General features: G+C 38.5%; 1 protein-coding gene across 2 annotated transcripts in view; it reads left to right on the forward strand.

Annotated features, from left to right (window-relative positions):
- NELL2 (neural EGFL like 2) overlaps positions 1-14,437 on the forward strand; it is a 135,301-nt gene that overhangs the window by 18,639 nt on the left and 102,225 nt on the right. For both annotated transcript variants that reach the window (XM_058804727.1, XM_058804728.1), the window contains exons 3-7: positions 261-411; positions 11,958-12,131; positions 12,240-12,336; positions 14,064-14,136; positions 14,302-14,384. In XM_058804727.1, coding sequence (XP_058660710.1) covers positions 261-411; positions 11,958-12,131; positions 12,240-12,336; positions 14,064-14,136; positions 14,302-14,384 — 578 coding nt within the window. The remainder of the gene's footprint in view (positions 1-260; positions 412-11,957; positions 12,132-12,239; positions 12,337-14,063; positions 14,137-14,301; positions 14,385-14,437) is intronic.

Below are 14,437 nucleotides of genomic sequence, written 5' to 3' on the forward strand. Positions count from 1 at the left end.
AGTAAGGGTTATGACCCTCGATCAGAACAAAACACCACCCCTCCCTAGAACAGAACAGGTGTCCTAGAAAATGTGTTCTCTTTCATTTAAATGGCTTGCACTGTATGCAAAACTAATGTTTTAAGTACTTTGATCCCTGCTTTTGCCTGTTCAATTTTGCTTCTCAGAAATAGCCTGTTATTTTGTAAGCTATTTGAATGAGAATGTAAAGTCAAGTAAGATTTTATACTGAGTGTTTTTTCCTCTCATGTTTATTTTAGATACTTCAAGAAATGTGAAGGCATCTCCAGAAACAGCTGAAATCTTTTTTCAGAAGTTAAGAAATAAATGTGAATTCACAATTTTGGTGACCTTAAAACAAGCCCATTTGAATTCAGGGGTTATTCTCTCTATTCACCATTTAGATCACAGGTAAGTACTGATACCTGTCTGCTGGCTAATGCAAGTGTATGAATTCATGTATAAAAAATTTACCATAAATCAGAACAAGATTTTTGTGTAGCAGATAACTTGTAACTATTTATAGTGCTTGGATAGGTACATTGTGGAGATTTGTCAAAAGTCACAGGGGAAGGTCAAGAGGGGTTTTTCTTTACATCTCTTTTACCACCAAGGGCATGGAAAGCTAGTTCTGCATTGTTGTTTGTAACCACAAAGAGCAGATTCTCAGCTGGTGTAAAACTGTCCCTGTGTATGTCACTATACCTATGCTGACTGACAAAGCCTCGCCCTGTAAGTCCCCCTCTTCATTGTTTTTGACAATGCAAGCAGTCTTAAAAAAGAAAAAAATATCCTCCAGTTATGGGTTTACATCTTCCCGTGAATGGCAAAGCACTTTACTCAAAATGTTGTCAACCTTAAAAAACTAAAATGAATGACACATAGGATTTAAGGATTATCCTTTCAATAGAATCAAGACTGCTAGAGAAATAAGATACTTTTTATATATATACTTGAGTAATAGCTATTAAAGATAACTGCCCTATCATTCTCTGACAGAATAAAAAGGAGTTTTCAAATGTGCACTTTCTAAACAGTCATTAGCGCAAGAAACAGGTGAGCTCTGCTTTAGGTTCCTAGTTATTTTTATTTTCTTGTGTACCATCCCATAATTCTTTCTTGACAGTGTCACTACAAAATAACAACAACAACAAAAAAGACATGTTCAAGCACAGCAAAACGTCTGTTTCTTTTACATAAGTGTACAAGTTTTCATTAGGAAGCATGGTGACAATTATTTTGTGCTGGAAGATGCTCCAGTCAATTCCTGCAGAAGAGGCCTCATCTTCTGCAATTTGGCTGTTTGTAAAAAACAAACAAAAAGACCAACCAAAACACAAACCACAAAACAAACAAGAAGAAGGACGACACTCCCAAGGATCATTGTGCCAAGTTTATAAAAGGATTTTCATGCTTGTAAAGAAGTAGTTAAATGTCTCATGGATGGCATTAGATGTGCCCTTTGGCTTTTAATAAACACATTCAGGTCTCTTCTGTGCTAGGATTGTATGGAGAGATGTCTGTGTGCCAGAGCAGTGTTTGTTCAGCTGAACTGTGCTGAAATGAGGGCTGACCTAGGTGTGGGTAATACTGCAACCAGACAAGCACCTTGTGTAGTTTATTTTATGGTTTTAATGTTCTTTTATGATGAATGACAATAAAGACAAGAGAAAGTAGATGTTAAAAGGAAGCATTTGGATGGCTTATATTCAATAGCTGCTTCTTCAGTGCTGGATCTCCACCTCTGACCTTGCCCACCTCTGACCAGGGACTTGGCTATAGCAGTTCTTTTAGTTGTTAACTTTCTGTGAAGTCTCTGTCGCAGCAGTCATTGTAGTTAGTGGGAAAAGTAGCAATGCCAGACCTGACTGGTTTGCACTAGCTTCAGCCTTTTATCACACTGGTGTCAAAAAAAGTTGCACTAGCATTGAGCTGCTGCCTTGCAGTTCAGTTTACAGAGGTCAGTACTAGCTCTGACATTTCTGCAGTGAGGAGCTGAATGAGGGTGAGGAAGGCTGAAGGTGGCAGTAACTGAATGATGTAATTAGTTATCACACAAGTGCCTTTTCATGTGCTTTATTTTACAGAACTTTCATGGCAACTATTGGTTCTAGGGTAAAACCATTTCTACGGTACAAGAAAATAAAAATGTTTAAGAAGTGGGAAAAGGTGCATTTATTAATACTTGGTGTTTTTGAAAATAAGTCAGAGTAAAACTCATCCTCTCTTTGCATGGATCTAGGGATGTTGGTGCAATTATGTGAATTTACATTAAGGGCATTTCCTAAATTGTAGGGGTTTTTTAAATTTATAATTTTGTCTATAAACTTAAAATCGTTTATGTGATTCAGAGTTGACTGATTCAGTCTGTGTTGTCTAGTTTTATGAAGTTGTTATTTTTGTCCCTTTTTGCTGGCTCCCTTTTGAGAATCATCAAAAATGAATACTTCCACTGAGACATGGTCATGCAGCTATTTAAGGCTTTGTGTCTTAAGAAGTTAACAGGGCTGGTCTCACAACGTTTCCCTTCTAATGTCATGTGTTGAATGCTGTTCTTGGGCTATCAGAGAGATACAGAAGTTCTCCATTAAGTCTCAGGCTTGGGCATTTGCTGAGGTTGGGCTGTTGCTGTCATCACAAAAAGATGCTCCAGAAATGGTCTACTGAAAATATAGTAATATTTTCATACTCACTTAAATGCTTTGTTCTTTTCCTAAATAAGTATCAAAGCTGACTTCCCCTCTTACAATGATAATGCGTTTCTGTAGTATTTAATGTATTAAAATATTTAATACAATACATATTTAATTTTAGTTTTAAAGTGAAAGAATCTGAAACAATACCTGTAACTGTCCTTTCCTAACTTGCCCATACATTTCCACAGACATTGCTTTTCCCCCACTGATTAGAGCAGCCAAGGAGTTCAGGCAGTGGTAGCTTTGGGCACAGTATGGAGGTGATAATTTCAGACGAAATTCTTGTGGTGTCAGAGAATTCAAATTACACATCAGTAATTGTTTGGATGAATTTCAAGCAGCTGAACGCATCTTTTATATATGGCAGATTTATATGGCATATGCCTGAAAGATAGAAGTTATAAATGTCTTCTTGGCTTCAGGGCTTTACCTTGACCAGAGACAGTGCCCTACCTAAAATGTGTTGTACTTCATGGTAGCAAGGTAAATATTTTTAATTGTGTTAATGAAGGGATAGCTAAAATTGAGTAGAATCACTGTTAAACACTGATTGCTCTGTGTTTCATCTTTCAGTTTAATCTGTATTATCCTCTACACTTCTGAATTCGTCTCACCACCTTCTTGATGGAAGAGTCAGCAGAGAGCTGATTTTGCTCTGTAATGGGGTTGTAATATATGTTTAGTCTTGCTGTTCCATCATATATTTTCATTTAATCATCAACAGTGGAGCTGATGATAGTAAAGCTTTTTCCTCCTTTTGTGGTTAGATGGCTTTATGTAACTAATCTTACATTCATATCTCTTGAGATACTGCATATTAAGCCCTTAAAGGATGGAGCTGCTGGATTGTAGTTTAATGATTCTTTCCTTTCGTTAGTGCTTTTTATATCCTGCAACAGAGAACTGAAATCAATAGTATGTTATGGACAGGCATTTCCTACACTTAATTTGTATCTCTACTAATTTATTAAATTTCTGCCTTCCTTAGCATTTGTTTTCACAGCAGTTGGTGTCTTGTGATTATCTGCTGTCAAATGGGCTGTACTGCACAACAGTTTCAAACATCTTTCAGTATGTAGGAGGAACTTATCTGTGACATTTCTCTCGTACTGATTTATTCTACAAGGAGATAAGTTGCCAGAGGTGAATTCCCGATGCATGAATTTTGTTCTCTCATTTGACCATTGTATTAAAATAGAGGTGGAACTGTACGTTCCCTGCTTTTGATGTATGAGTGGCAGTATTTCTGGACTGCAGTGTGAAGTGTCCTCTCTGACACCACAAAATCTGCTGCAAAACTCTTACACTGAGAAAACTTTCAGTATTTACCACTTAAGCCAATATTTACTACTTAAGCCAATAATTGCAGAGCAGATGTTAGGTAATATGGGATTAATTTTCAAACGTTTAAGCTGTATATGGCTGTTCCCTGTGCCAAAAGAGGCAGTAGCTTATTTCTGCTTTTTAGAAATAAGCTGGTCCACTTCTGCTCCATGGTGTTCTTTGTTGGAAGAGAGAAGGTAATGTTCTGTGTTTTGTTTTTTTGGTATTAAATCTTAGTTTTTATTTTTTACTGGTCTGATAGTAATTATGAACACACTGGAATTTATTTGTAACAGCTTTTGAATTCCTGTAGTGATTTTAAACTTCTCTGGTGTCAGTATTCTATTCTTTGGATGTAGTTTGCATGTTTCATCAAAGGTGTCAAAAAAAGGTATTTTCATTCATTCATTCATTCATTCATTCATTCATTCATTCATTCATTCATTCATTCATTCATTCACAGCTTTTCCAGTGCGTGAGAAGATTCTGTGGGACAAAGGATTCTCTCTGTAGACACTGACAGCTTGACCAGGCTCTTTGTCCCAAAAGAAAAAAGTTCCTTGCTTGTGTTGGTTTGGGAGATTTAACTTCTATCCCTGAGCATGGTGTTAGATGGAAATATTTGTAAAGCAGCTATTTTGTGTTACACTCTGTTTAATGCCTTCATGGAGTTAGGAATGACCTGTTTCTTTGAGTGTTGGCTACAAAGATTATCACAAAATTGATTGATGCCATGTCACTCTTGCTTGGATATGGGGTTTTTTGTTTCAGTTTAGTTTATACTCTGACCAAAGAAAAAGAATAATAATTGGCAATAGGATGTAAGTTTCTGTAGTTCATGCACCTAACTGTTCCATAACTTTTGTTAAATCAAGTGAGGCCAGCCTGTCCAGTGTAAATCATTGCAGTGCCAGCTAATCCAGGGTGAATAGTCTGAGAACATCTTACAGAATGCTTATATGCATGTGGAACCTATTGAATTGAGATTAGTGACAGGCCTTCTTGAATAAGAGACAGAAGATTTGTTTCTTCCTGTGATGTTGAAAATTGGCACTGAAATAGCTGAAATGCGAGTTTTGACAGATTTTGTTTTTCTTCCTATGTTGTGTATAAGGCTTTCTATGAGCAAACAAATAACGGAGAAATCTGTATTCTTTTGGGGTAAGAAATGGAAACAGTTATGTTGAAACTGCCTTTTTCTTTTACTAATACATCTACTAGAAAGTTCTTTATTGTATTTACAGTCCTCTTTCTCTCCTTGGAGAAAATTTGTCAAGAAAAGGGAATGAGAGGCATGGTTTATGCTGTTTGTTTTTACAGTGATTGAGTTGAGAAAGTTCTTCCCTTGTTGATTTTTAGTAGAAGAGGAAGCTTCAGGCAGGCAAGATTCATATTCCTGGCAATGTGAATATATATTAGTGAGAACAAAATGGAATATATATTATATATTGATAAATGAAGCTAGTGGGAGAGATGAGAGGAATGAGAGCAATTGCTCAAAGACATGAATTAGTGTTTCAGAATTATTTCTTAAATTTGGAAATTTGATTTCATATCCATGGCCCAAATAGGAACAGCATGGGCAATGTGCTGTAATATTGGGGTTGGATTTTTCCAAGACCAAGCCAACACCTTTTGCAAGAACAGCTTTCCTTGGAGTGCTTTGAAGAGCTTGGTGAGACCTCAGTTCCTGCTTCTGGCTCCTTCTAAGCTCCCATAAGGGTTGTGGAAAGGCCAGCTGGGAGCCTTGCCTTGTCATCAGCAGTAGCATTGGATGGGCTGGAGGATCTTGCTCTTGTGATGGCCATGGGCTCTTGGATCATAGCACTAAACCCAGCAGAAGCTATGAACACTGTTGTGGGGGTAAGGCAAGATTTTGCCTCCCTGATTTGGTTGACCTCAGAATTTGGGAGGTAAGCAAAGAGGTCTCTGAGGTGAGAGGCAGGGTCTTGACTTCAAAGGCTTCCAGACCACAGCAGTCCTACTGAAATCAGATGAGGGGCTTCAAGGAGTTGATAAGAGCAATATCTTACTGACACACATTTTTTTTCCTGCCTGCTTTATTAGTTTGAATCAGGCACAGACACTGAGTGGCACAGTGTTGGAAAGAATTTGAACAGCCTCACATGTTTGTTTCATAACTTCCAAATCCACATCAGGGTACTGAATCTCACTTTCCTAGCTGCTGCCTTGTGCTTCTTTCTGTGTGGAGAGAAGCTGTGCAGCAGTAACTTGTGCAGGTGCATGTGTGTGGATGGTGCCTCTCTGCCCTGCTGTTATCTCTTGCCTGGATGCTCTCTCCCATGAACATCCCAACAAGGAGGGTGTTCCTCCGTGCATGTCCCAGTGCTGGCTCCATCACCTGAGCACATCATGAATGCACCTTTCTCCTCCACAGCTGTTCTCCGGATCTGTCCAGTGCAGGGAGCAGTGCTGTGCTGAAACAAAGCTGAAGTGCATGACTGTTTTTGTGGTGGAAGAAAATAAACAAGAGAGATGTAAATGCCAGAATGATCAGTTGGTGTCTGACTGGGGTGCTTCAAAGGCATTTTCCTCACAAGGTTAATTTCTGCTCTGCCTGATTTGGAGCAGGAACTTGAACTTTTTTTTTCCACCTTAGACAAGTGCCCTGAGAAATGCCATTCTCCTTTTTTTTCTCCCCACTTGATGCAGTGCTGATGCAGATTTGTTGGCAGTGTCAAGGGCTTGCTAGTAAACCAAACAGTGTCCAGGCTGGAGCGCTGGCTTGCTGCTGTCCATTTTGCATAATTGTTAGCATCTTCCTTGGCATGCTTCTGTCTCCTGCAGTTAGTACCCTTGCAGATGATGTCAGGGCAGTCTGTGAAGCAGCACTGGCCCAGGCCTGTTCCCACCAGTCAGTGTGGAAAAGTGCACCAGTTTCAGGGAAAAAGTGTGAGAGATCATCAAGATGGATATGAGTTGAAGTGGAGCACCAGTTTTATAATAGAAATTTGAGAGAATGGTTTTGCTGTCCTGCTGTTTATATGATCTGTGTTGATATGCATCTTCTCTTTTTTGAGCTCTCTTCACTTGGGATTTCTGCTTTCATATACGTAATAATCATGGCATTAAAGATATTTGAGAAAGTTTTCCAGAGAATCTTATATTTGCGCTCTCTCTCTCTCTCTCATTTTCCCACTTTAGCAAGGATGTCATCCTAGACCCCACAAGCTTTGCTGTGAGAATGTTTGTGTCTGTCAAAAGATTTGGTTTTAATGAATGGATCAATGTTATTGTACAAAAATGCCCAAAATCAGAAAATGACAGTCTGGCTTTAAAACTACATTCAGCAAAAGGATGGGTCAGAAATGGAATTGGTGGCATTCCTGCCCATTGTGCACTTGCACTAAGGGCTACAACTTTTCCAGAAAAGCAAAGGAAATTTTTTAGCTAATAATTCCCTGATAAAAATGCCAGTCTTCTCTTGTCTAGGTAGAGCTCTAGATGGAAAAGGATAAAAACAGTAAGATCAAGCAGTAGTATGAGTTAGAGATGGGAACTAGATTCTTATGGGTAAAATGAAGACACCATAGAATCATGTTGATTGAAAAAATTATAATCTGTCTGGGGATATTTTGGTGCCATGTTGTTCTAGGGGATGCACTAAGCAATAAAAACTCATAGTTAGTGTTTCATAACACTTAGTGTTACTTCCAGATTAAGTGTTCTGAAACATAGAAGAATAAAACTCACGCTCCTGACCACCCAGTCATGATACCACAGAAAACAGCAAATAATGCATTGCTGAATGTGGTAGTGGTGCTCCATGAGTTGTTTTTGTGTCTTCATAATCTACTCCTAGCAGAATTGCTTGCTGCTATTGTGCAATGAGGTCTACTTTGTAGGATCTCCTTTTTCTTTTTTAATGTTTTATGTTAATAAACTTAACAAAAAAGGCACAACTTTGATAGCAAAAATCTTCAGATAAAGATTTTTTTATAAGTAATGGAGATAAGGATTTAAAATTTTTTTCTTAAGTACATATTGCTGTTTAATTTTATTTATTTGCCTTTTTTTCAGTATAGACCAAAGAGCCACGAAGAAATATTTTAGCATTATACCTATAAATGTGAGTAGGAAAATTTAAAAAACTCCACCTCCCTGTTATAAATTCTTAAGCAGCAGACATGATATTTTGCCTTTAGCTTCTGAAGTACTTGTCTACATGGTGTAAATGCAAGTCGGAATTATTAGTTGTGTGGAATAAGTGTGTGCATTTGTTGTGTGAGAAAGGATGCCACAAGAATAAGTGAGCCATCAAAGACCTGGCATTGCCAACACTGGAATGGCCATACCTCCCTCTTCTCAAAGACATCTACTGTGTGCACTGAGACCAGCTGGTGTTTCACCCCCTAAATCTCTAACTTTTTGCTGTACATCCTGACTTTTACTTCCAGAGTCTCCCTTGTGCTACTCTGTCACCTCCCAAAGAGCAGGTCGTGCCCAGGCTGGTGTGACCACATGCTCTGTGGATGGTCATAGAGCTCCACAGTGCACAGATCTGCTGAGTCCCAGCTCTTACCTAGAAGTTACAATAGATCAGTGCTGAGCAGCAGAGCAAACATCACTGTTTTCTGTCTCAGATTCCTCCAGGGCATTCAAAACAAATTTCTTCCTCTTACAAAGCCAGGCTCCTCCCTAGTCAGTACATTAGGGATCACTGGCTGGCTGGTTTCCAGGCAGAGCAGCTGATCTGATGCTGTGGCCTTGGCTGTTGCCTTTGCAGTGATTGTGCACACACAGAGTGATCTACACAGATGTAGCAACCTTTTCTTCCAGGTTGGCATTTTCTTCTCTGCATGTTGAACATAGCAAAACATAAGCACATATCATCTCCTTGTGAAGTTAAATCCAAGTTTACCCCAAGGTGGGTGTGGTTGTTTGGGGGGACTTAAAATCAGGTAGGCTGGTATTGATTAACAACCACAGAGATTATGGATTTTACAAAGAGAGGTGCAGGTTCTGCTGTTGTGTTGGGTTTCTCATTGTGGTTTACTTTTTACGCCAGTAGTCATTTGCCTTCTGCAGCATAGAAGACCTTGGGGCTGTTGGGAGAAGCATCAGTGATGTTTAAAATGGGATATCTTTGGCTGCTGCTCTCACTGCAATGACTGGGCTGGGCTAGGCTGATGTGGACAAGGAACTGGTGATTCAGCTGATGAGGTTCCCCTGAAGCTTTTCAGTAATAAGATTCTTGGCTAGGAGAAGACTGCAGTACAATGCAGTTAGTCTTTCTTTTGGGAGCAAGTCCTTCAGGAGTTGGCAGCACCCTCCTTTTTCTCTCAAATGATTAGTGATCTGGACTGTACCGAGAACTATAGAGTGGTTTTATCACCAGACATGAATTTCTAAGATCCAGGTCTGTTTGCTTAGTGTATTTTCTGAAAGATTCTTCCAAACCTTTGGAAACCATGCACCTGAGTGTTACAGCCTCGTGGATGGAACAAGAAGCCTCACTGTGGGCAGACTGCATTTTCACTCATATATGTTTGTCACTGCTGAGTCTTGTCCTATCTCCTGAAACTCATGAGGCTGAGACAGAGCTGTGTAAGTCCAGGCAGTTAAACAAATGTAGAAAAGGGGAATAGCAAGCACAGCATTTTGTAAAAGAATTGAGTAGAAATGATTCACTTTCATGTCTGTATTTCAGCATCATGGCATTTGTTCAAGCTGAAAGCAGTATTGCTTTGGCTGTCATTTCACTTGCTTTTCTAATTGTGTTTTGCTGCTGCCTCTACAGATTATTAATAAACCATTAAAGATTCTCCTAATAATTCTCCTAATGGCTGTTATTTTCTTTTTCATTTTGATGCATGTTTTCTCATTTCAAAGGTAGTTATATTTGTTAGTTTACCAAATGGAAGAATAAAAGATATTATCTGTGAATATCAAAACAGTGTGTTAATCATCATTAAAACAAAACCACAAGTGTCCACAGTTTCTGTGCAGTTTTGTGTAGGAAAATTTCCTTGCTTATTACAGCATCATCAATTGTCAGCATCCTCTCTCAGCAGTTCTTAATTCATGAAATTTATACAGCAATGTCTTCTTTTTATTGGAAAATCCATGGTTCACCTGCAGAGGTTTCATTATCTTACATGCATAAGGGCAACACAAGTGTTTGTTTTCTGCCTTCTCTGGTGATTTTTTGTCTAGTAGTGTAGTTTCTTCCCTGCCTGCAACTTTGTGTGCTGCCATTGGTTCTGCTATTGACTTGGAATGAAGGAGAGCTCTTAGTTCTACCAGCAATTAATGCTTCAACATATCCATGCCTTTTGTTTTCCATTTATTTTTGGCAGCTGGGTGGAGACACTTAAAAGTTGCTGGAGGAGTCAAGTTCTGTAATGTTCTCCTCTCTTTCGGGTTGAGAGTAACCTTATTTTTATCCTTGAAGCTTGAGTTATGAAGGAGGTGATTAAGTTGACTGATGTCCTGCCACTGTTGTGCAATTTTTCCAGCCCGGCCTTCAATTAGTTTCCACTTCTTGCCAATGCAAAAATTATTTTTGGGTGATGATGAGGTAATTTGATTATAAAATTTATATCTGACTCTAGTTAACTGCTTTCTTAATACTGGGGAGAAAGAAGAAATTGTCCTTTGCTGGTTTTGCAAAAAAACTAGTTGTTTTTGTGCTGTTGGTTGGTGTGTTCCACTGTGGAACAGCCTGAAGGAAGCAAGGATGTGCAGTAAGCCCAGCCTTCTCCTAGGGATGTTGATTGTACAGGATAGTTTTGAATTGGTTTCAGTTTTTAGTTTTGATTTGGTCTCATTTTTACTCTTCAAAACAACAATCATTGTCTTTTCTATTCCTTAATATCGGTAGTCTGTTAAAGTAAATGGCATCACCCATGATGTGCACTCAGCTTACAAGCCACTGCCATGTCTGACTGCAGATGTAGCCACAAAAATAGACAAAAATGAATTGTCCATTCTCCCAGTTGTTGTGTATCTTACCCCATCCGTTATTCTCCTTGCTCTTCAAATTTAGGTTGCAAATGATTGTTAGAGAATCTCTATTTCTGTTTCTCTTTCCTGTGTAAAAATAATTTTCTTGGGGAATTTTAAAATGAGAAACTTAGTACTTTAAAAAGACAAACGGTTAGTCAGGCTTTATCCCAGAAGATGTCCGACATGTGAGACAGCCTGTCTAAGAACTGAGTTTGGTTGTGGAGTGCTTTTTAAATTGAAAAGCTGGAATTTCACCATCAAAGCTTGTATTTGCAATCTGCCAGATGCACTTAGCACAGCTGCACTGTTGGCTTTTTGCTAAACATATATCCATATTTACATATATATGTGTATACATATATAGATGTGTATATATGTGTGTGTACACCCACCCTGCAAATACACATACTAATTTAACAAAGCAAATAAATACACATATATAAATTGTTCTGAGGAGTTAGCATTTCTTGATTTTATATATATTTGGAGAAATTTTATTACAGAAAATGAAAGAAGGTGTAACAGTTCATATAAAAGCCAACAAAGCAGTGTTCAGTCTCAGTCTTTACTTCCCTTGGTAATTACTAATGATGTGGCTACTGCAGAACTTGGAGTTGTCTTTTGTGCATTCAGATCTTCAGAGTATTGCTATTGTGCTTTCATTGTATAAGGCAATTATTTATAATAGTGTAATTCAGATCATGTTATGGAAAATTGTTTTGTTGGAGGAAAACATATTTGGCTTGGAATCTTGTGTAGTTACATGAAAGTTTCAACCTGCTATTATTTGTCACTGAGAAGTGAGATGCAGTGGAAATCTGAAAAGAGTCTACTTTTTTGCCTTTGTGTCTGCATGTTTTTCTTCCTTTTTTTATATAGTTCTTGCATGATGATGAGAAGATGTCTTATGTAAAATGTTGCTGTGCTGAAAAGAATGGTTCATGACATGATGATGCATTTGTGGTACAGGTACCTGGAGCTGGAAAGCAGCGGTCATCGAAATGAAATCAGGTTGCATTATCGTTCAGGCAGTCATCGCTCCCACACAGAAGTGTTCCCATACATTTTGGCAGATGATAAATGGCACAGACTTTCCTTAGCAATCAGTGCCTCTCACTTGATATTACATGTGGACTGCAATAAGTAAGTAAAGAGTGCTGTTTTATAAGAAGTTGTCACATTTGGAATATTTGAGCTCTGAGTAAATTAAATGATAACAACCTGGGATTGTATTTTCCTGTTCCTTTTCAGAATTTATGAAAGAGTTGTGGAGAAGCCTTTCATGGACTTACCTTTGGGTACAACCTTTTGGCTGGGACAGAGGAATACTGCACATGGTTATTTTAAGGTATGCACTCCTGATAGATAGAGTGAAATAAATTATTAAAGGAATTGAATCATCTTTCATATGATGAGAGGCTGAGAGATTTGGAATTGTTCAGCCTGGAGAAGAGAAGGCTCAGGAGGATCTCATCAGTGTGGATAAATGTGAGGGAAATGAAGATAAGGAATCCAGACTTATCTCACTAGGGCCCACTAACAGGCCAAGAAGCAATGGGCAAAACCTGAAACACCTGAAATTCTCCACATCAGAAAACAATTCTACTATGAGGCTTGTCAAAGAAAGATGACTATGGAGATAGTCAGAACTGTTTGGACACAGTCCTAGGCAATCTGCTGTAGCTGATCCTGCTTGAGCAGGGAAGTTGGAGCAGATGACCTCAGGAGGTCATTGGTTTGTGCTGAATCAGTTTGTGCTTCTATAATCATAACACAGCTCTTGGATTGCTTTGAAATTGCTCTTTGGCCTTTGCTATTGGAGGGCAGCGTACTGGCTGCTAATTGTATCTTAACTAAGCATGTAAAATCTGCCAGCAAGCATGAGATCTATTCTTCTGGGTGAAATCATCCTTTTCCAAACATTGTAGTTGAATTTCATGCTGAAATCTCCCTGAGCTCTTAACAACATGCAGCTCTGCAGCTGTGTAACAGACATATAGTTTCTCAGCATTTTGCAAGTTTGTGGAAGGATCCCCGTCAGAATGTGTTGTGGTCTAACCCCAGCTGGCACCACCTAGCCACTTGCTCACTTTTTCCTCCCTGGTGGGATGGGGAAGGGAATTGGAAGGGTAAAAGCTAAAAAATTCGTGGTTTGAGACAGAGTTTGATAGGTAAAGCAAAGCAAAACAAGGAATTCATTCACCACTTTCCATGGGCAAGCAAGTGTTCAGCCATCCCCAGGAAAGCAGGGCTCTGTAATGGTTACTTGGGAAGGCAAGTGCCACCACTCCAAACGTTCCCTGCTTCCTTCTTGTCCCAGCTTTAAATGCTGTGCCTGATACCCTGTGGTCTCAGATATGACCCCTTCTTTGGTCAGCTGGGGCAGCTGTCCTGGCTGTCTCTCCCAGCTCCTTGTGCATCCCCAGCCTCCTCACTGGTGGGGTGGTAGGAGAAGCAGAAAAGGCCTTGCTGTTGTGTAATTTCTGTAACATCCCAGCAATGTTTCCAGCACAAATCCAAAACACAACTTCATGCCAGCTACTTTTCTGTGAAGAAAATTAACTCTACTCCAGCCAAAACCAGCACAAACTCATTAAGGGTTTGCATTAATATATTTTTCTTGACTCTGGTTTCTTTAGTCTTCAAATCTATTTAAGACTTATAGCTTGTAAAAAATTTGCATTTTATTTAAAAGAGTATTTCTAAGTAGCTGAAACTGCAACTGTTTTCAAATTACTTTTTAAAGGTCATTTGCAAGCTTTTCTGCAGTGACTAACTAAAAATAACAATGAATTCAAACCCACCAAACTCTTGCCACATAATTATACCTTGACATTTAATCTTATGTCTCTAAAAATTATTCAGTATGCTTGTACATCTATCTATTTTTATTTCTACTTATTCTTCCAACACTGAATTGGGTCCAGACATGAAGGCTATTTATTCATAAGTATTTTTTTTTAAATCAGGTAGTTTTTCTTTGTGGGCTTTAATGTTTTACATGGTGAATGAAAAAACATAATTTTGAAAGGTAAAAAGAATGTATCCTTTTGTTTTCTCTCCACTAACACATAGGGCATAATGCAAGATGTGCAATTACTTGTCATGCCTCAAGGATTTATTTCTCAGTGCCCAGATCTTAATCGCAGTAAGTCTATTAATTCTTATATCATAAAATGAAAGGTGTGCTTTTTACCTTCTTTCTGTCCTACAAGCTTTCTTAAAACCTTGGATTTAATTGTGTTGTTTGTCAACTTTGGCATGATTGATCCTATTGTGAATTAATTTATTAACATGTATTGTATTATTCCAGCATGCCCAACTTGTAATGACTTCCATGGACTTGTGCAGAAAATTATGGAACTGCAAGACATTTTAGCAAAAACATCAGCTAAGGTAATGTTTACTAGGACTCTATTCATAGAAGAAATTGGGATTGCCAGTCTTTA

The sequence above is a fragment of the Ammospiza caudacuta genome, chromosome 5 (assembly GCF_027887145.1).
Source record: "Ammospiza caudacuta isolate bAmmCau1 chromosome 5, bAmmCau1.pri, whole genome shotgun sequence".
NCBI lineage: Eukaryota > Metazoa > Chordata > Aves > Passeriformes > Passerellidae > Ammospiza > Ammospiza caudacuta.